The sequence below is a fragment of the Scyliorhinus torazame genome, chromosome 10 (genome assembly GCF_047496885.1).
Source record: "Scyliorhinus torazame isolate Kashiwa2021f chromosome 10, sScyTor2.1, whole genome shotgun sequence".
NCBI classification, from domain to species: domain Eukaryota; kingdom Metazoa; phylum Chordata; class Chondrichthyes; order Carcharhiniformes; family Scyliorhinidae; genus Scyliorhinus; species Scyliorhinus torazame.
In genome coordinates, this window is record NC_092716.1 from 78,208,906 (window position 1) to 78,229,065 (window position 20,160).

The window sequence follows — 20,160 nt, forward strand, 5'->3', positions numbered from 1 at the left end:
TTATTAAGGTAAGTTAAAGCTTTCTTATCTGACATGGCTGATCTGGAGTCACTATCACTCCTACTTGCTGTGCTTGGGAGGATTTTGGAGGTTGACACACTCTACCTGTTTGGTTTGCTACTTTCTTGGCCATCAAGTTCTGTGGTGGGACTTGGAACGCAAAGCTTCTGACACAGAGCCAGTGCACCACAAGACCTCCATGCTGCCATTATTGTAGCCACTTTAAATTGATAACTGCCTACTGGGAATTGTCTATCTTGAAATAATATGCATGTTCTTTGGAACAAAATTCTCAACACCAGTGCCACATTTCTATGTAACATATTATAATTTGGGTCCCTGCATTTCTCTTCATGTTTTTAATTATATTTGAGGGCATATGCATAGTTAATGTCAGCCATCTGGAATAGGGGCGGCACAGTAGCACAGTGGTTAGCATTGTTGCTTCACAGTGCCAGTGACCCAGGTTCGATTCCTGGCTTGGGTCACTGGGCGGAGTCTGCACGTTCTCCCCGTGTCTGCGTGGGTTTCCTCTGGGTGCTCCGGTTTCTTCCCACAAGTCCCGAAAGACATGCTATTAGGTGATTTGGACATTCTGAATTCTTCCTCCATTTTCCTGGATAGGTGCCGGAATGTGGCAACGAGGGGCTTTTCACAGTAACTTCGTTGCAGCGTTAATGTAAGCCTACTTGTCACAATAAAGATAATTTAATTAAATGCTCAGAATACTTTCAGGAAACATCGCTGGCACTGAATGAGAAATGTGAATTCTCCAAGACCTCTATTTGGTTCTTAGGACGCATTGTCAGCAATAAAGATATCATTGTGGACGCACCAAAACAAATGTTATCAGTGAGTTCCCAACTCCATCCTCTATTCTAGACCTCCAGAGATTCTTGGGTATGGTGAACTAGTTGGAAAGATCTTTATCCAATCTGGCACAGATCATCGAACCTCTGCAGCACATTTTCAAGAAAGACCTGGCATGGTGCTGGAACACACACCTAGAGCAAGCATTATGTTGCATCAAAACCATCTTGCTCTCAGTTGACATCCTAGCCCACTCTAACCCATCCCTATCCATCACCACAGCAGCGGCTGCTTCGGCCACGAGCTTCAGTGCTGTCTTTTTTCAGGAACTGCTGGAGCAATGTCACTGGCCAGTGTTATGCACATCCAGACAATCGGACATGGATACAAGATATGCCGTGGTTGAAAAAGAAGCTTTCACAGTCACAAGGGCATGCAAAAGGTTTTCGGACTATGTTATTGGCCTGGAGGAGATTGGGGGTTGGGGGTGTTCCAATGGATACATTGACGGGTTAGATCAATGCCCAGTCAAAATTAGCATTTATCAGGTCTTGGACAATAAATTTGTGAATTTTTAAATGGGATTTTCATCCTGCTACCACTCCAGATATGCTGGAAAAAAAGCCTGCAAGGAAGGCAGAAATTAGCACCTTGTTTGGAACCCTCCATCAATCTTATTTTTTGAATCATGTTTTGCCTTTTGTGATAATTCAAATGTAGAGAAAGAAGGACTGATTCAATGCAGGATGTGAAATTCCGAGCATTAGCTTCTGTCCTCTCTTAGTTAAATATGTGTTGTGTATGTTTCTTGGATCATTATATATTATACAATGAATGATGATATATTTGTTGTGTGACTTTAACTTCAACGTCACTGTTGTCGGGGAACGTTGCAACCAATTTTCACACGGCATTGTCCTTCAACCAGTAATGAGATACACAATCAATGAATCTGTTTTAAAGACTTTTGTTAGAGACCAAATAATAGACCATTATCTCACTAGAGTGCGACTTGAACCCATGACCTCTGACTCGAGCTGAGAGTGCTATCAACAAACTTACAGCTGATCACCAACCACCGTTTTCTATTAGTCTTGTTCAAAGTGCACAGAAGCCTTTGAAATGCATGATCATTTTGATATTTTAGTGCTCCTCATAAGTCACACCAATTGAATGTAGTCTGTCTTTGTATTCTTACATGATGGTGTTACTTTTTGATGTAACCTTGACATTGCTTCTACTGTAAGTTTTCTGAATTATTGGCCCAAAGTAAAATGCTTTTTGGTTACCAATCCTTCATATCTGCTGTTTCTTCTTTCATACAAGATCTGTGTTGATCTAGTGTTGCTGGACAGCAATTCACTTTATACTCTGAATATTTCATCCCTCTATGGGGGCAGCATGGTGCACAGTGGTTAGCACTGCTGACTCACAGCTCCAGGGATCCAGGTTCAATTGGGTGACTGTGAGGAGTTTGTACTGGTCTTTGTGGGTTTTCTCCAGTTGCTCTGGTTTCCTCCCACAGTCCAAAAATGTGCAGATTAGGTGGATTGGCAGTGCTAAAATTGCCCCTTGGTGTCCAGAGGTTCGGTGGGGATAGGGCGGGGGTGTGGGTCTAGGTCGGATTCTCTTTCAGAGGGTCAGTGGCAGACACGTTGGGCCAAATGGCCACCTTCTGCATTGTAGGAGTTCTATGAAGTTAGAATTGGGTGAACTAATGCTAATAAAATTCTACTTTGCAGTTCTTGCCTGTATATGTGCCGAGTGATGAAGAAAAATGTGATCCACTCCTGTTTGGCAACAGAGTTCGTAGTGCTATGGCCTTGTAAGTAACCTGAAATAAGCTTTCTATATTCCGATTAGTTTTATATTTTTAATTGCAATATTCTCTCTCAGACTTAATCATTTCACTTTGTCAAATTATTTCTTTATTTTCGATAATTATTCAGTCTCCTATTTTCACAGTTATTAGTATCTTATTGAGAATTTCAGTTCTATGAATAGACCAATGTTATGTAGGCATGTGTAACATTTACTTCATGTTTTTAAATGGTGGTGTCAGAATGTTTTCTGCAATCTATTTATCATTTTTGTAGAGCATTGGATGTGCCAATTACAGATCACACATTTGAAGATTGCAGACTGATGATTTCAGCCGGTGAACTGACTTTGCCCATGGAAGCTGGCTTGGTGGAGTTTACCAAAATAAGCAAAAAACTCAAGTATGTTAATCTGACTTTATGGGGTGGTTTAAAACTTGTTTTGTGTTTGATGTTTGAAAGTTAAAATGGAGTGCAAATACTCTGACTAAAAATGTGGATTTTTTCATTAAATTGTCGAATCAAATGAATGCATGTCTCTCAAATCGGTAACAGACCAGTTCTTCAATCCAATGCATAGATACTATACCTAATGTGCTTTAAAAGCCACTCACACTAGCTAAAAATTGAAAGCATTATAAATGCCTCCCAAATACTTATGAAAAGATGGGGGAAGGGAACGCTGACATTTTTCACCGACAAATAGAAAGGCTAATAAAGCACTAGGGCAATGACTGTTGTAAGATGTCGGGCACACTAACATGAGACGTTGACTATTAGACATTGTATTCCAATGTCACACAGACAAATCTTAGTAGTTCCACTTTTTTACAGTGCAGGAAAGCTTTCTTCTTCACACTTGTTTTATTCAGAATTCAAATTTTAGTTGCTTCATCTTGAAAACGATTTGGCGAAGAATTTTTAGTCACGTTAATTTTGGGCCACACTCCCAGTCATAATTAACAGGCCATAGAAACATTTGTGTTTATTTTCAATGCTGAAATCCCCCAAGTGTTTACCACTTGCTGGCTGTCTTCCCTGGCCCCTTGATCTCCCCCGTGCTGTTTAAATTGAAGAGAAGTAGGACAGAAAATGGTGACCAAATGCAAATAAGGAGACAAAGGATCAAAGGAATAGTAATGGAGAGAAGGTTAAATAAGGGAAAAATGCAAAGACAATGAAAGCAAGAAAAAACACCAAAAAGAGAAGCAGAACAGGATTGATTCATGGTGCAAGTGGCAGCTGATTACGAATCCTCTGCTGAAACCATGCATCTAAATTTACACATACTTGGATGTAGTTGTGCAATAGGAACATTTCCTGCCAGAACATTGTGCAACCTCAAATAAAATTCTCAAATAGGAAGTACATGAAGCCTGAATTTGCCAAGACTTTAGACTCATGCCTGTCGCGAGCAACCATACATTGGTAAATTCTGCTTCTCCTAGATTGACCTCTGGTCAAAAAGTCGAACAGATTAAATTAAGAGGGATATGATTGAGGCGTTGTGCAGATGCCTTTTGTCATACTAGGTGAAAAAATTCCAGCTCCATGGGCAAGCCCTTGCATCCTGTAAACAGATTTGCAAGAGTAATCTAGAATGTAACATGCATTAGAAACACTATGACATATTAGAAAATAATTGTCCTCTCTGACTGTTTTATCTCTTGGGTTGATGTAAAGTTATGGTTTTGTTTCAACACATACTGATGGGAAGTGGGACCAGGTTTGTGAAGCTGAAAGAGCAGTTGTCTGGCATGAAGCACTCCTAGATCATAGAATTTTCAGTGCAGAAGGAAGCCATTCAGCCCTTGGAACGAGCACCCTACTTAAGCCCACGCGTCCACCCTATCCCAGTAACCCCCCCTAACCGTTTTGACATTAAGGGGCAATTTAGCAAGGACAATCCACCTAATCTGCATATCTTTGGACTGTGGGAGGAAACTGGAGTACCTGGAGGAAACCCACGCAGACTCTGGGAGAAAGTGCAAACTCCACACAGTCACGCAAGGCCGGAATTGAACCCGGGATCCTGGAGCTGTGAGGCAGCAGTGCTAGCCACTGTGCCACCGTACCGCTGGTTAGAAAGTTTACTGATGAAGATTGACAGTTTTTTTAAAAAAAGAAACCAAATGATTAATTTTGGAAAACAATACAAAACAAAGATGTTTCCATTTGATGGACCAGTCAAAGAGAAAAAATATTGTAGCCTATAGGCAGGGTATCCTGCTGGAGGTTTTGCCAAAATTTTGAATGAAACAATCACATCAAACATCACTCCAAATCATGCATCGTTGTTAAAAATGCAAGACTGAATTACAGTTATGCCTAAAACTGGCTCTTTTAATTTGAGGTTAAACAGAATGGGAAAAAAAAAGAATTGGGTACTCTAAATTTATATTAAAAAGAAAAGAATGACCTGGATAGGGGAGATGATGGAAGCACTAAACTGTGCCCGGAGACAGGCCCATGTGATCTGTAACTAAAATCTATAGGATGTTAAGTGGCAGTTTTCTTGAACAGAAAAGAGGGGCAGCTGCCTTTCTGAACACACACATACAAAAACGGAGAGACATAAACAGCTTTTGCTGTATTTTTGTGTTGACTGCCAGCAGGATGCTGGTGAGGGCTGGTTCTGTGTTTGAAGTGATGGGCCTTGTGGAGATTTAAGGAACAAGGAGTTGCCCGAGTGAGCTTTGCTACTAAAGTTGGTCCGGGGATACTTGGAAGATGAGTGATTTCCAAAGGACACTGGAAGACTTGCCCTGGCATAGAAGGGAACTTTGTAAAACTAGCAATAGTTTTGAACTTGATCTTCAATGCTACATGTGTACTGGGAGCATAAAATAAAAATCTGTCGTGAAGTATATTGAGGGTGCTAGTTAGATAATTGGGAAGTACCTTTCCTTTAGTTTGGTGTATTAGTTGTTTGTTAAATAATTTTTAGTGTCTGTATATTTTTGTTTGTTACAGTGGAAGTCTTAAAATAGGAAATCATGTCCTGTGATTCTTTCCTGTGGTTGATGGGAAATTCATTTATTCTTTTGAAAAGTTATTGATTTCTTTGGGAATTGTTACACTATCATCCCCAACATGCTCAGGTTCTAATTGGAATTGTAGATTCTAGCTGGGACCAGTAGAGTGGCACGGTAGCACAATGCTTCGCACTGTTGCTTCACAGCACCAGGATCCCGGGTTTGATTCCCGCTTGGGTCACTGTGCAGAGTCTGCACGTTCTCCCTGTGTCTGCGTGGGTTTCCTCCGTGTGCTCCGGCTTCCTCCCACAAGTCCCGAAAGACGTGCTGTTAGGTGAATTGGACATTCTGAATTCTCCGTCGGTGTACCCAAACAGGCACCAGAGTGTGGTGACAAGGGGATTTTCACAGTAACTTCATTGCAGTGTTAATGTAAGCCTACTTGTGACAATAATAAAAATTATTATTATTATTACCTGATGCTGGGTAGTGACCATTGAAAGACCTTTTTCCTTGTGTATGTACAACTTGCAACTTAAATTTCTACCCTCTCCTAAAGGGGGCCGTTGAACCATAACCACCTGATTCTGTGTCAAGGGTGCTATTAACTGGGCTGACATGGCGATTTCCTTATATTGTATCATGTGTAATTAAGCTCTGCACTGTAACAAAAGTGTATTTTACACATGGGGATCAATTTTTCATTTCAGTATTCATCAGGTGGGCAGTTGGCGGATAAATTGCAACATGTGCCGAGAAGGCTCACCAGAGGTCCAAGCTATTTTTTGCGTTTGAATTAGAATGATTTTGTTGAGCTGTAATTGGGACTTTGTATGTGGATGAGGTCACCAAGGAACTGAGAGAAAGCAGTAATATTTTTTGTGGGAACAGGAGGAGAATTTATGCTGCTGCTGGCCCCTTGAAAATCAACTCGCAAAGCAAATTTGAAATCTTTTTTTATAAACTTAGTGTACCAATAATGTTTTTCCAATTAAGGGGCAATTTAGTGTGGCCAATCCACCTAACCTTTGGGTTGTGGGGGTGAAACCCATGCAGACATGGGGAGAATGTGCAAACTCCACACAGACCGTGACCTCGGGCAGGGATTCGAACCCGCGTCCTCAGTGCCGCAGTCCCAGTGCTAACCACTGTGCTACATGCCGCACCGCAAATTTGAAATTTAACGCAACAACTTAAAAATACATTGGGCTCCTAAAAAATGATTTAGGACCCCAATTAAAAAATTTCAATGCCACTGCCAATTATTTTGGCTGAGAGTACTGGCAGGGGCAAATCTTATATATATTTTACTGAAAAAGAGCTGTTTATGCTGAAAAAAGAGCAGTGAGATAGAAGTAATGTTCATATTATTTGGGGCTGGTTATTATTGAGTGTTTTTGTGTGTTCATACTTTGTATTGAATTGTGATCATTAAACTCTAATTTAATCTAAGTTTCCTTTTGGGGGGAAAACACTGGATTATTTTGAATCTGTACTCAAGACCATCTTGCTGTACTCGATATGTAGAATAGGAAAGGGAAATGCATGTGAATGCTATCTCCAAATTCACGAAGGTTCTATCGTCTCTACTTTATGCTTTTGAATGTAATATAATCATTACTCAAGTGCAAATATTGTCAGTAATGAATATCCCTGGCTTTTATCTAAAGTCTTGGGAAGAGGCAAGTGTTTAACTGACAAACTGTCCAATAATTTGCTTTGCTCTTCCAGTCTGAAATGGGACAATGTAAGAGCACAGCTGGACAGTTTTTCTGCAATTGCCAACAAAGCCAAGGGTGGAAGGATTGGTATTGAAGAATTTGCCAAACACTTGAAACTGCCAATTACACCTGCACTTCAAGAGGTGTTTTCTCTTTTTGATCGGGTAAGTGCACTTTGTGTAATTTTTTGAGAAATTTGAGCATATAGTTGGGAAATGAAAAATAAATTCTTCCCAAAATTCTTGTAACATTTTAATAAGTTTGTAGGACATTAATATTACCTCCCAATAGTAAATGAGCAACTTTGGTAATTAGGCCAAATAAATCTGGATATAGAATTTTCAGTGGGACACAATAGAAATGGTGATTTCTCTCTGTAATGAGCATTTAAGGTGGTGCTTGTATTACAACTATACACTACAATCTGTAACTATAGCCACAATTTTATTTGCATGACAAGCATACAATCGTAATTGAGATTTGTGCAAGTGTTGTCTTAAATTGTAGGACTACATTAATTTACAAATTTGTCAGATTTTATAACGCAGGTAATAATTCATAAGTAATAAATATGCAACTGATGTTTTGTCTTTTCAGAATGGTGATGGTACCATAGATTTCAGAGAATATGTAATTGGTTTGGTAGTTCTTTGTAGCCCTGCCAACACAGAGGAAACCATCCAGTTTGCATTTAAGGTAAAAATTGTACAATCTCACCTTATTATGGGCCAGGGTTTAGAGAACCCCAAAGTGTATCATTGGAGGTCACCTGACCCACAACTTTTAATAGATTGTGGTATGGGGAGCACACTGCCCACTCTACAGGTGGTAACTCTCAGGATGTTGACTGTATCCATGGAGGCAGAGTTAGCATGAACACCTTGCATCCTTGTGAGCTAAGAGTACTGTACTGAATGATGTGATGACTGCTGATCAGTGGGTGTGAGAACAGGACATATACATCTATCCCTGACATCAGATCACCTATTTCCTCTGGTCATCCCAGAACCTTAGAATTCCTGCAGTGCAGAAGGCCATTTAGCCCATTGAGTCTGAAAGAGCATCCTACCTAGGCACACTCTCCTGCCCTAATCCCATATCCCCACCTAACCTGCATATATTTGGTCACTAAAGGGCAATTTAGCATGGTCAATCCACCTAACCTATAAGACCATAAGACATGGGTGCAGAATTAGGCCGCCAGGCCCAGCGAGTCTACTCCGCCATTCAATCATGATATTTAAAACTTGCACATCTTTGAACTGTGGCTGGAAACCGGACCACCTAGAGGAAACCCTCACACACACATGGGGACAATGTACAAACTCCACACAGACAGTCACCTGATACCGGAATTGAAACCAGGTGCTGTGAGGCAGCAGTGCTAACTACTGTGCTAACATGCCACCCCACCTTGCTTCCTCCCCTGGCAGGCGTCATGGCCTCTCAAAATGTCAAGATGCCATGACTTAGAGAGGGGGTAGGTGCTCGTGCCACGAAAATGACTGAATCCAGTTTTTCAAATAAATGCTTTGACTTCACCAGTTCTTTGCATAGAAACCCTACCTATAGTTCTTCCATTGACAATAAATTAAAATCATCCAAAGGAGAGTAAACAAAGAAATATTTTGATTTTAAAATTCACCCTATTGGTTTCTAAGTTAGAGAGGAAATTATAATATTAGCTGTAAATAGCTTGAGTGTCAATATATTCCTGCTACTATCCACACATTTGCTGTTTCTTCATTGTATCATGATCTTAATTCAACTTCTCGGTCACTTTATCAAATATCTCGTTATCATTTATAAATAGTATGTGAATACTTTATGGCGATTATCTCTTTATCTCAGTTGTTTGACTTGGATGAAGATGGATATATAACTGAAGAAGAATTTTGTTCTCTCCTGCGATCTGCTTTGGGTGTGCACGATCTTGATGTTTCCAGATTATTCTCAGACATCGATGTGAATGGTTCAGGAAAGATTTCATATGGTGAGTGATTTTTGGTTGTGCAATTTCAAGTTCCAGGAGAATGTTTTCATTCTTTCTCTGTATTTAATAGAACTGTGAAAGCATTTTTTTTAATGGCTTTAACAGCTTCCTGTATTTTTATTCACCTTGCAAAGACTGGAGTATTTAATACTGCTGCTTGTTTCTCTTGGGTACATTGAGGATCAATATACAATCAACTATAGAGCTATTAGACCCTTTAGCTGTGTTGCATTCAACTGACATGTACTTGTAGCAAGGTACAGAATAGTGCTCAGGAATAAGAGCTCACGTAGTAGTTCCTCACTTGCTTCTGTACCAGTCCTGGGGAAAGCCTCTTATTTCCCCATTCCCCACCCGTCACGCACCCTCAAATCAGTTCCAACTGTCCAGCCGTTGGATTTTCATTTGCTAAAATATTTCCGCTCCATCAAACCCTCACCTCTATTTTTGTTGAACTTGTCCCCCACTAAAACACTCACTGTTTCCTATCTGATCATTTCCCATAATATGGTCCCATCTGGAATGCAGGCTTGAATGTTTATGGTGGGCAACTTGATAAGCTAATCATCATAAGATCTGGCTGGGTCAGATTTAACACTACCGATAAAAACAGAAAACACTGGAAATACACAGCAGATCTGGCAACATGTATGCAGAGAGAGAGAGAACTAACCTTTTAGACCAGTGATCTTTCATCATGCTTCAAGATCCGCTAAATATTTCTCGCATTTTTCGTTTTTATTTCAGATTTTCAGCACCAACAGTATTTTGTTCTCCTATTATGTTGAAGTACTATCAGGTTCTGCTTTTTTGAGCCCAAACTGCCCACTTTTCCTGGACCACCCTGGTAACCAGTGGCTTCTTTTCTACACTACCAATTGGGCTCTGTCAACCCCTTTGAATATAATATTTACTGTAATAAAATCATGGCTGACATTCTACCTCAGTTCCAGCTTCCTATTCTATCCCAATTCCCTTAGTTTCCAAAAATCTATTAATCTCTTAAATATACTCAACGGCTGAATATCCACAGCTCTCTGGAACAGAGTTTTCAAAATCTTCACAATCCCACGAGAGAAGAAATGTCTCCTCATCCAGCTCCTAAATGGCCCATCCGTTAGTCTGAGTCTGTGACCCCAAGTTTTATATGGCTCAGCCAGGACAAACATCCTCCCTTTGAAGCTGCTTCAGAATTTTATGTTTCAATTAGATCATTGCTTATTTTTCTAAATTCTAGTCAACTTAATTCCTCCTCATAGAATAGGCCTTTCATCCAGGAATCAACCTTGGGAGCAGTACTCCAGATGAGGCCTCACCAAGACCCTATATAAATGTAGTAAGACTTCTTTACTCATGTCCTGAAGTACATCATGCCGTTTTCTATCCTGACTTTCTGTAATTAATGTACAAGGGTACCAAGGTAGACCTCAATACTAACTTTTCCCAGTTCCTCATAATTGAAATATTCAGTTTTTCTATTTATATCTACCAAAGAGCATAAATTCATATTTCCCAATATGATATTCCATCTGTCATTCTGTTGTCCATTTATTCAATCCATCCATATCCCTTTGCATCCTTCTCATAACTTATCTTCATACCTGGCTTTGTATCAGCAGAAAACTTGGATACATTCTACTCTGTTTACTCATCGAAGTCATTAATATAGACTGTAAATATCGAAGGCCCAGACACTGACCCTTGCAGAATCCCACTAGCTACAGCCTGCCAAATTCAAAATGACCTATTTATCCCTACACTCGTTTCTGTCGTTAGCCAATTCCCCAATCTCTTGGAGCAGTAATTTTGTGTAATACCCTCTTGTGTGACACCTTAGTGATTGTTTTTTTAATCCAAAAAGATAACACCTACTGGTTCTCATCACCTGCTTCCCCCATCTTCACCTCCAACAAGTGCAAGGACCTCTTGGATTGTTGTTACTAAGATTGAGACCATCCATTCAGCCTGCATTCCTCCCTTCCGGTTCAATAGGCTCTGGTTCTCCTCTGCTCTATCTCTGAACTCTCGCATTTTTCACTTGTTTCCTTTCTTCCAACCACAAGCTTCTTTTTCCCATGTAATCATGCACTCTTGATCCTATTCCAGCTCATTTGCTCACCTCTTGTTACTAACTACCTTGCTCTGCTTGCAAATCTAGCGTTATCAAAACTCTCCTTTAAAAAATACACTTTGAATCTATCGTCTTTGTAAACTACCACTTTGCAACCTCCCTTTACTCTTAATACTTTGAATGAATTTTAGCCTCCCAAAACCATATCCATCTTTCACTCAAGTCCATGAACTTCTCCAGTTGTCAGATTTTTACCCTTGTCACAGCAGTGAAACGGAGTCCTAAATGACATCCTACATGAGTGTGACTTTGGTGCATTATCTTTTCTCTCAAGCTGCCTGTAGCCTCTGCTCTAGCCTTTGACGTTGTTGTCCACATCATTCTTGTACAAGAATGTGGATTGGCCCTGTAGAACTTATCATAATAGTGGGCATGGTGGCATCAGTAGTTAGCACTGCTGCCTCACAGCGCCAGGGACCCAGGTTCGATTTCAGCCTTGGGAATGGAGTTTGGACATTCTTCCCGTGTCTGCGTGGTTTCCTCCAGGTGATCCAGTTTTCTCCAACAGTCCAAAGTTGTGCGGGTTAGGTGGGGTTTTGGGGATAGGGTGGGGGAGTGGGCCTACATAGGGTACTCTTTCAGAGGGTCGGTGCAGACTCGATGGGCCAAATGGCCTCCTGCTGCACTGTAAGGATTCCTGAACGCCTCATTTATCTTCCTTGGCTCCAACACTACCTCCCATTTCCCTGTCCGAACTCTCAGGATTTCCCTAGACATGGCCTGCTTCCATATCTGATGGGCAAACATGCGGCTTGACTTCTCTTCATATTCATACTGTTCCACCCTCTGTAGCTGCCCCACTGATTAATATTACACTCCTGTATGCTTCACCCGATGCCAGTGTCTATGTATTTACATTGTGTACCTTGTGTTGCCCTTTTACATATTTTCTTTTCTTGTACTAAGTGATCTGTTGGAGCTGCACGCAGAAAAATACTTTTCACTGTACCTTGGTACACGTGACAATAAACTAATCCAAAACCAATTCCTGTTGTCAGCCTATCGAACTGCCCCGTAACTTCTTTCTCTCCACCAACCCCTCCTTGGTGGGAGCCCTCAAATATTTCCTATCCACCTCGACTATCTCATCCAACAATCGTCCATACTCCTCTCTCCTTCTCCTATCTCTGTGCGCCTTGAACAAGATAATCTCTCCCTGAACCACTGCCTTCAACGCCTCCCAAAATGTGGCCGCCGATACCTCCCCATTCTAATTCAACTCCACATAGTCTCTGATCACCGGCTGCACCTTATCACAGAACCCCTTATCTACTGGAAGCCCCATGTCTAACCTCCATCCCCACCTCTGCTCCTGCCTCAAGCTAAGTGTAACCTCCAACCAGTGCAGTGCATGGTCCGAGATCAAGTATGGCCCTATAGAACTTCTCAGAATAGTGGACACGATAGCACAGTGGTTAGCACTGTTGCTTCACAGCTCCAGGATCCCGGGTTAGATTCCTGCTTGGGTCACTGTCTGTGCGGAGTCTGCACGTTCTCCCCGTGTCTGCGTGGGTTTCCTCCCACAAGTCCCAAAAGAGGTGCTTGTTAGGTGAATAGGACATTCTGAATTCTCCCTCTGTGTACCCGAACAGGTGCTTGAATGAGGCGACTCGGGAATTTTCACAGTAACTTCATTGCAGTGTTAATGTAAGCCTACTAGTGACAATATTAAAGATGATTATTATTATACTCCGCCCCCGCCAACATCTCTCAACTCACCATTAAAAAATTGATTCTGGAGTATACCTTGTACACGTGTGAGAAGAAGGAATGCTCCCTTTCCCCCGGGTTCCTAAACCTCCACAGATCCACCATTTCCATCCTTTCCGTAAACACTCCAGCTCCTTCCTCATCCTCAACCTTCCCATTGACTTAGGGCTCGACCTATCCACCATCGGCTCCAGTATGCAAATAAAATGAATCCCCATAAGTCCCAATTTTGGTGCATAAACATTCACTCGCATCACCAGCGTCCCCTCCAACACCTCGGTCCGTATCACGTATCTCCCACCAGGGTCCCACTCTTCCTTGGCCCCTAGAAACCCTGGTCTTTTTGCTCAGCAGGGTGGCCATCCACCACGAATCGAACCCCGTCTGAAATATCTGGCCAATCCATCCCAACCCAACCTAACCTAACCTTCACCCAGAGGTGCGTCTCCAGCAGAAAGACCACCCCTGCCTTCAAGCTCTTCAAATTCGCGAAGATCCGGGACTTATTCACCGGGCCGATCAGCCCCCTACGTACTTTCCATGTTACGAACCTAACCGGAGGCTTGCGCCTCTACTGTCCACCATCATCCTCTTCCAATTCTGTCCCCTTTAATTTCCCCCTAAACCGGGCCCATCCAAAATGGCTCCCTTCTTCATCCATCACACCGCTCCTACTCCAACACTGCCGCACCGCGTCCCCAACCCCACTTGGCCAATCCCCCCCCCCCCCCCCCCCCCCGGGCCACCTCCCCCACCTCACTTTCATTCACCAGCAGTACCCAGCATGGCGGCCCCTGCCTGAAGGCTCCTCCTATCTACCCTTCCACCCTCCCCCCTGGTCTGTGCAAACAGCTCCCTGTGGACCCCATATGAAAAAAAGAAGCATCCAAAAACACAGGTCACCTCCAAAAAAGAAAAACCATATAAGGGACGGGGGGCGGCAGTCACCCCCTTACAAACTTATTGCCCCTTAGCAAATCACAACAACAAAATCACCCCACCCAAGAAGCACACCCCCTCCCCCCCCCGCCCGACCCTCCGGCCCCCACACTACCCGCTTCATCCGAACTCTGTTTTTCCAGTTCCTCCATCTCTCATTGACGTTCAGTTCTTCCACAGTTTATGGTCTCTAATAAAGTCAATGGCCTCCTCTGAGGTTCCAAAATAGTACTCCCGGCCTTCAAACATCACCCACAGTTTCGCCGGGTACAGCACCCCAAACCTGATCTACCTTCGGTATAAAACCACTTTAGCCTTGGTGGACCCGGCATGCCTTTTTGCCAGCTCCATTCCAATGCCCTGATAGATTTCAACTCTCTCCATTGATCCTTTCAAGGGTGCTTCCCCTCCCTCGATGGCCTTCGACCGATCTTCCTGCGTCTCCTTTCGTTGCTGGCGGTTACCCTCTGATGACCAAGAGAAACGTAGAATAGAATAGAACCATAGAATCCCAAAAGTGCAAATGGATGCCATCCGGCCCATCAAGTCTGCGCCAACCTCTTCTGAAAGAGCACCCTACTTGGGCCCACTCCCCTGCCCTATTACCATGGCCTCACCTAACCTGCACTTTCCTGGACACTGAGGGGCAATTTAGCATGACCAATCCACCTAACCTGCATATGCTTGGGCTGTGGGAGGAAACCGGAGCACCTGGAGGAAACCCACACAGACACGAGGATAAAGTGCAAACTCCACACACAGTCACCCAAATCTGGAATTGAACCCGAGTGCCTGGTTCTCTGAGGCAGTGACACTAATCACAGGTGAATGGTGGGTGTAAGTGAATGAAAATGAAATGAAATGAGAGTGTCGTGAGAGAGATATGGTAAGCATGAAGGATTCGGGAGACGGACGCTGAGTGGGTGGTTGGATGCAACGAGCCAGTGGTAAGAAAGAACAGTAAGCATGTAATAAAAGTAGTAATAAGTAGTAAATGTAATCCCATCATTTTTTTGTTATATACTCTGACATCTTTTTGGACTTCTGGTTTTGTTGAAGAATGCTCATGCAAACAACCATACATTTGCTTTTTTCCCTCCTTTTTGCTGCTGATGTCCTGCTTCACTGGTGGTCACGCAGTCAACTTGAGGCAACAGCATGAGAGTTGGTGTCTAAATCTTCACAATTTACAAGGACGAAATGATGGCAAATACTATCTTCGGGTATAAACGTTGACATGAAAGTGTGAAGCACTGGGAAAGTATTTATCTTCTGATGAGGTATTTCTTTTCATTCACAGAGGTATTCCGTGAGTTTGCTCTGTCACATCCAGAGTATGCCAAGTTGTTTACCACCTATCTTGAACTTCAGCGGTATAAGGCACTGCAGACAAAAGATGACGACAACGACGACGATCTGGAAGCATTTAAAAAAGCACAGTCACCAACCGCCTCCGAAGACAGTTTAAGCAGCTCAGATAAAAAGGCTGACTGAGTTCCAATAGCTGTTTTGTACTGTGAAGAAAAGTTACTAAAATGTCTTCTTTGAGGTCCAAGCAGGATTCTGAAGTTCCTGTTCTAAAATCTACCAGCCGTTGTTTTATTATAATATAAATGTATTGTGTCTGTCATTTTATGATGCTTCATCTTGTAAATAATATTCAGATTTTTTAGGGTAACTGATCATAAAATGATCAAAATATATTCTGGTCATTTTCATTAAATTGCAGCTTTAAAAAAAAAAAAAAATTATAACTATCAAAATTTACTTGTGTATTTCTCTTTTTTTTAAAAAATAAATTTAGAGTACCCAATTATTTTTTTTCCAATTAAGGAGCAATTTAGCGTGGCCAGTCCACCTAAGCTGCACATCTTGGGTTGTGGGAGTGAAACCCACGCAGACACTGGGAGAATGTGCAAACTCCATACTCGGGTCCGCAGCACCGTAGGCAGCAATGCTAACCACTGTGCTACCGTGCTGCCCTTGTATTTCTCATTCATAACAACAGCAACTTGCATTTATATAATGATTTGAACATTTAAATAAACACCCAAGCTGCTTCACCTCAGGAAAATGATGGATGCCGAGCAGGAATGAAGAGTGCAGAAAGCTGTGGAGGTGGAGAGGCAAAGGTATGGTTTACAGAGGGAATTCCTGAGACCAAGACAGTGGTCATTGCAATCTTTCCTATAAATTGCGGGACAAGTGGAGGGAACAAACAAAAATATTTAAATGTTCTCATTCCTTAGCTATACTATAGAATTGGCAGTATTTTTCTTGCTTGCCATTTAAATGATGATATTTGAAACCAATCAATATAACTTGTATATACTTACCTCTGATATTTTAATTTGCTATTTAGTTTTTCAGCTGTAATGATATTGTGCCTTCCACTATGCAAAATATATATATAATCAGATTAAAGCAGGTAAACAACATAAATGAGCAATAAACCAATATCCGTTAGGCAGGATCCATCTCTGGAAATGCAAGTTTACTTTTATTTTGAAAGTCGCTTCTCAAGGTCAATGCATAAAATATTTTGTAACTTGGGTTTTATAATGAGCAAGAAACAATGTGACTGATGAGCTATGTTACATTTAAGTTCTGTCCCATATTTTTCTGTATTAAAACTTTTTAAAAAGACAAACTGGTAGGTGACTATCATTTTCCCATTGGCCAATTTTCTCCATTCATCCTGAAAACTCTGACACTAGCTCAAGTGCAGAGCAATAATAACATTTGTTCCCCTCCATATTAAATGTGACTAGAATCAGGAGCATCCTGAGGGTAGATAGTCGTCCCAGCTGCCCACCTGCATGACAAAATCCAGCCAAGAGGGTTGAGGGAGAAGGCCTTGGCTGCAAGAGAGTGCTGTTCGACCCTGGAGGGACAGTATGCCAAAATCCAATGCCAGCCTGACATCTACAGTTTGCACACACTTCCAGGAGGGTACTGGATAGCAATCACTGGGGGGGATTCCGGATGTTATTTTTATTTCATCTCCGTCCCCTCACTAGCTTAATAGGGTTGCCAAAGTAAATTGCTACCCTCGTTGAGGTAGATCAACCTAGCACAGACTGAGAATTTCACCTAGAACCTACTGGGCAGTCTGAATGATCATTGCACCACACAGTATCTTTATGACTCGGCCATGTTGGAACCAGATTTTCTTCTGCTACAATGTTAAATAAATTCTAACTTTTTAAAATCTTATTTCGCTTGTTTGGTTTCTTTCCTAACAGCAACGTCATTTATTGGGTTTCCTGTAATATATGGATACAAATAGTAGCAAGCCCAACTATATCAACAGTGTTTACTTCTACATTTCCTGACTTACGGACCTCCGATAGACTGAGAAATTCAGAATTTATCACTGAAAATAAGCATGCATTCTCTGAGAATGTATGCACTTTTCCTTCAGCGGCACTGCACTAAAGGTTGCCTGAATCAGAAAGTTCTTCAGAAAAGAATTTTAAAAAACATTTTTGGTTAGACAAATCTACCTTTGCATTCAGATTAGTGAAGTATACCCCTTCATGGTCACAAGAGAGGTCTCACAGCCTCCAACCCAAGTTTAGTGACATCTTGCCACTACTGAAAGTCCAAGAACGTTTAGGTTCAGGAAAAGGCCATTTTAAAAAAGCATCCTTTTTTAAAGTAAAGAGGGTTTATGAAAATTGAAGCTCAATAATTCATTGATCACTGCTCTAATTTGCCACCTGATTTCTCTTCATACCACAATTGTAAGAGAGATGATAAAACCTTCAAATTATCCAGATTTTGGACCAGGACTGATGGTGAAACTGTCACTCCACCCAAACAGTAACTTCGGGAGTCCACACATGCGTGGAAATCCAGAAGTTGCTATGAGTGAGTCTAAGTTTTTCTGAAGGCTGCACTGTTGAGGCTCCTCCATGCTGCTATGTCCAGTGTAGTCATGAATTGACGAGAGTTTGCTGTTAACTTAGCTGCAAAACCCCTTGGAAAAGTTACACCTTGTTGAATGAAGTGTACCTGGGTTTATAATAACATACAAAGTTACTAATGAGCACCCTCATGAAAAATTAATACCATGGGTGGAACTCTCATTTTTTGTCAGTGTGAACTCAGGCAGGAAAAGCAGAGTGTAGCCTGTTGGCTGCACTGCCGGCTTTACCTGCCATACCTTAAAACACTAAGGCAAAATAATGTGATGGGGCAGGTCCCACGGCATCACAATGGAACCTTGCTTCAAGGTAGCCCGATTAAAAATAGAAAAGGAACCACCCGTCGCTAGTGAATTCCTCCTCCCTCTATCTGCCCCCCAATCGGAAACAGAACACCCAGCACCTCCCTCACGGAGCCCCAGGCAGTACCAGGGCATAGCCTCTTCTGGGGGCTATACTTACCTGTTCACTCCAGTGAGTTCTGTTCAGCAGTTCCCCATTTTTAACAAACCTGTTGTAAACCCCGCTGATGTGATATTACGCCTTTGGGTGGTAGGGGACTTTCCTGCGTGGGGAATGCTACAGCAGAGATGCTTGCTAATTATATTAAAATGTATTCAAATGGAGGTCCTGTCATTGTATAGCAAGAACCCCATTAACGTCAGTGGCAAGAGGCAGGGCTCATTGAGCAGTGATATACCGCTGGCATAAAAGCCTTTTGTGGACTCCCCCTTGATTCTCTGCCCCCTCCACCATTCCTCCCTACTGAAAATGGGACCTGAAACCCCCCCACTGGCTTCCTTTGTTAAACAAGAGAACAACATTGGCTATTCTCTAGTCTTCTGGAACCTCGCCTGTGTCGAAGAGGATGTGTAGATATCTGTTAATCTCCCCAACTATTTCTCCTCTTGCCTCCCACAGTAAACTGGGATATATCCCGTCCGGCCTCAGTGACTTGTCTACCTTAATGCAATTTAGAATACTCAACGTTTCCTCCTTTGATATATTGATGTTCTCAAGAGCATTCACACACCTATCCCTGACCTCCACATCCGTTCTCTCCTACTTCCTGGTGAATATCGATACAAAATAGTCATGGATTTCACCCACTTCCTGTGGTTCACTCCATTGTCCTTGAATGGACCTATTCTTCTCTTGCTCCCCTCTTGCTCCTATTATATGCACAAAAAGCCTTGGGATTCTCCTTTACCGTGTTTGCTAAAGGCATTTCATGGCACCTTTTAGCCCTCCTAATTCCATGTTTAAGTTCCTCCCTACTTTCACTGTACTCCTCAAAGGCATCAGTTTTTTGATGCCTAGACCTGTCATATGTTTCCTTTTGACTAAGCTTACAATTTTCCCTGTCATCAATGGTTTCCAAATTCTGCCATTTCGTGGGGACAAGCCTGTCCTGCACTTCAACCAACTAGCCTTTGAAAGCCTCCCACATGTCAGATGTGAATTTGTCCTCAAATGGCCGCTCCCAATCCACATTCCCCAGTTCCTGTCTAATTTGGATGTAATTGGCCCTTGCCCAATTAAGCAGCCTCACCCACCGGCCTCTCTTGTCTTATCCATGTGTAGCCACCTGAGTTGGCCACTTCCCGACTTAAAATGGAGAACTGCAAAGACTGAAGGGAAATTCAGCCAACACAGGCAAAGACTAGCAAATACAGAGATCATGTATATTGGGACCTGCAAAACAACCAGACGGCACTGAAACCAGCAGCCATCTGCATAGTAATGTAGCAGCCATCTACATATTAATGAGCGATCCCCGGGAATAATCGAAACATTTTAAGGTAAACAAAGCCAAGCCAGACTCCTCGGCGCCGGCAGGAGCCAACACAAAAGAGGTTAACGGACACTTAAAGACCGCTCAACGATCAGGGAACCGCTCCAGCATTGGAGAAATCGAACCAAGTGATTAGAACGAAGTCCAATCACTTGAAACCAGGTACGGGGTCCGCCCCGAAGGGCGGGAAGCCCCTGGAGACTATAAAGCAAAGCCCCCAAGTTCAAATCGTCCTTGACAGGGTCACTCAGCAACACGAAGCAACCCCTGAGAGTGAACTGTCCAGCGGCCTCCAAGCAAGTAAGTCTCAAGTCAATGCTCGCTACGAGATAAACGC

At 42.3% G+C, this 20,160-nt stretch overlaps 1 protein-coding gene and 1 long non-coding RNA gene across 3 annotated transcripts in view; one reads left to right on the forward strand and one right to left on the reverse strand.

Moving 5' to 3' along the window:
• lpcat2 (lysophosphatidylcholine acyltransferase 2) overlaps window positions 1–17,315 on the forward strand; it is a 101,788-nt gene extending 84,473 nt beyond the window's left edge. For both annotated transcript variants that reach the window (XM_072518274.1, XM_072518275.1), the window contains exons 9-14: window positions 2,553–2,635; window positions 2,907–3,032; window positions 7,337–7,490; window positions 7,924–8,022; window positions 9,178–9,319; window positions 15,400–17,315. In XM_072518274.1, coding sequence (XP_072374375.1) covers window positions 2,553–2,635; window positions 2,907–3,032; window positions 7,337–7,490; window positions 7,924–8,022; window positions 9,178–9,319; window positions 15,400–15,593 — 798 coding nt within the window. In that variant the 3' untranslated portion in view covers window positions 15,594–17,315. The remainder of the gene's footprint in view (window positions 1–2,552; window positions 2,636–2,906; window positions 3,033–7,336; window positions 7,491–7,923; window positions 8,023–9,177; window positions 9,320–15,399) is intronic.
• Window positions 1–20,160, reverse strand: part of LOC140430661 (uncharacterized) — an 89,763-nt gene that overhangs the window by 9,458 nt on the left and 60,145 nt on the right. The window lies entirely within an intron of this gene.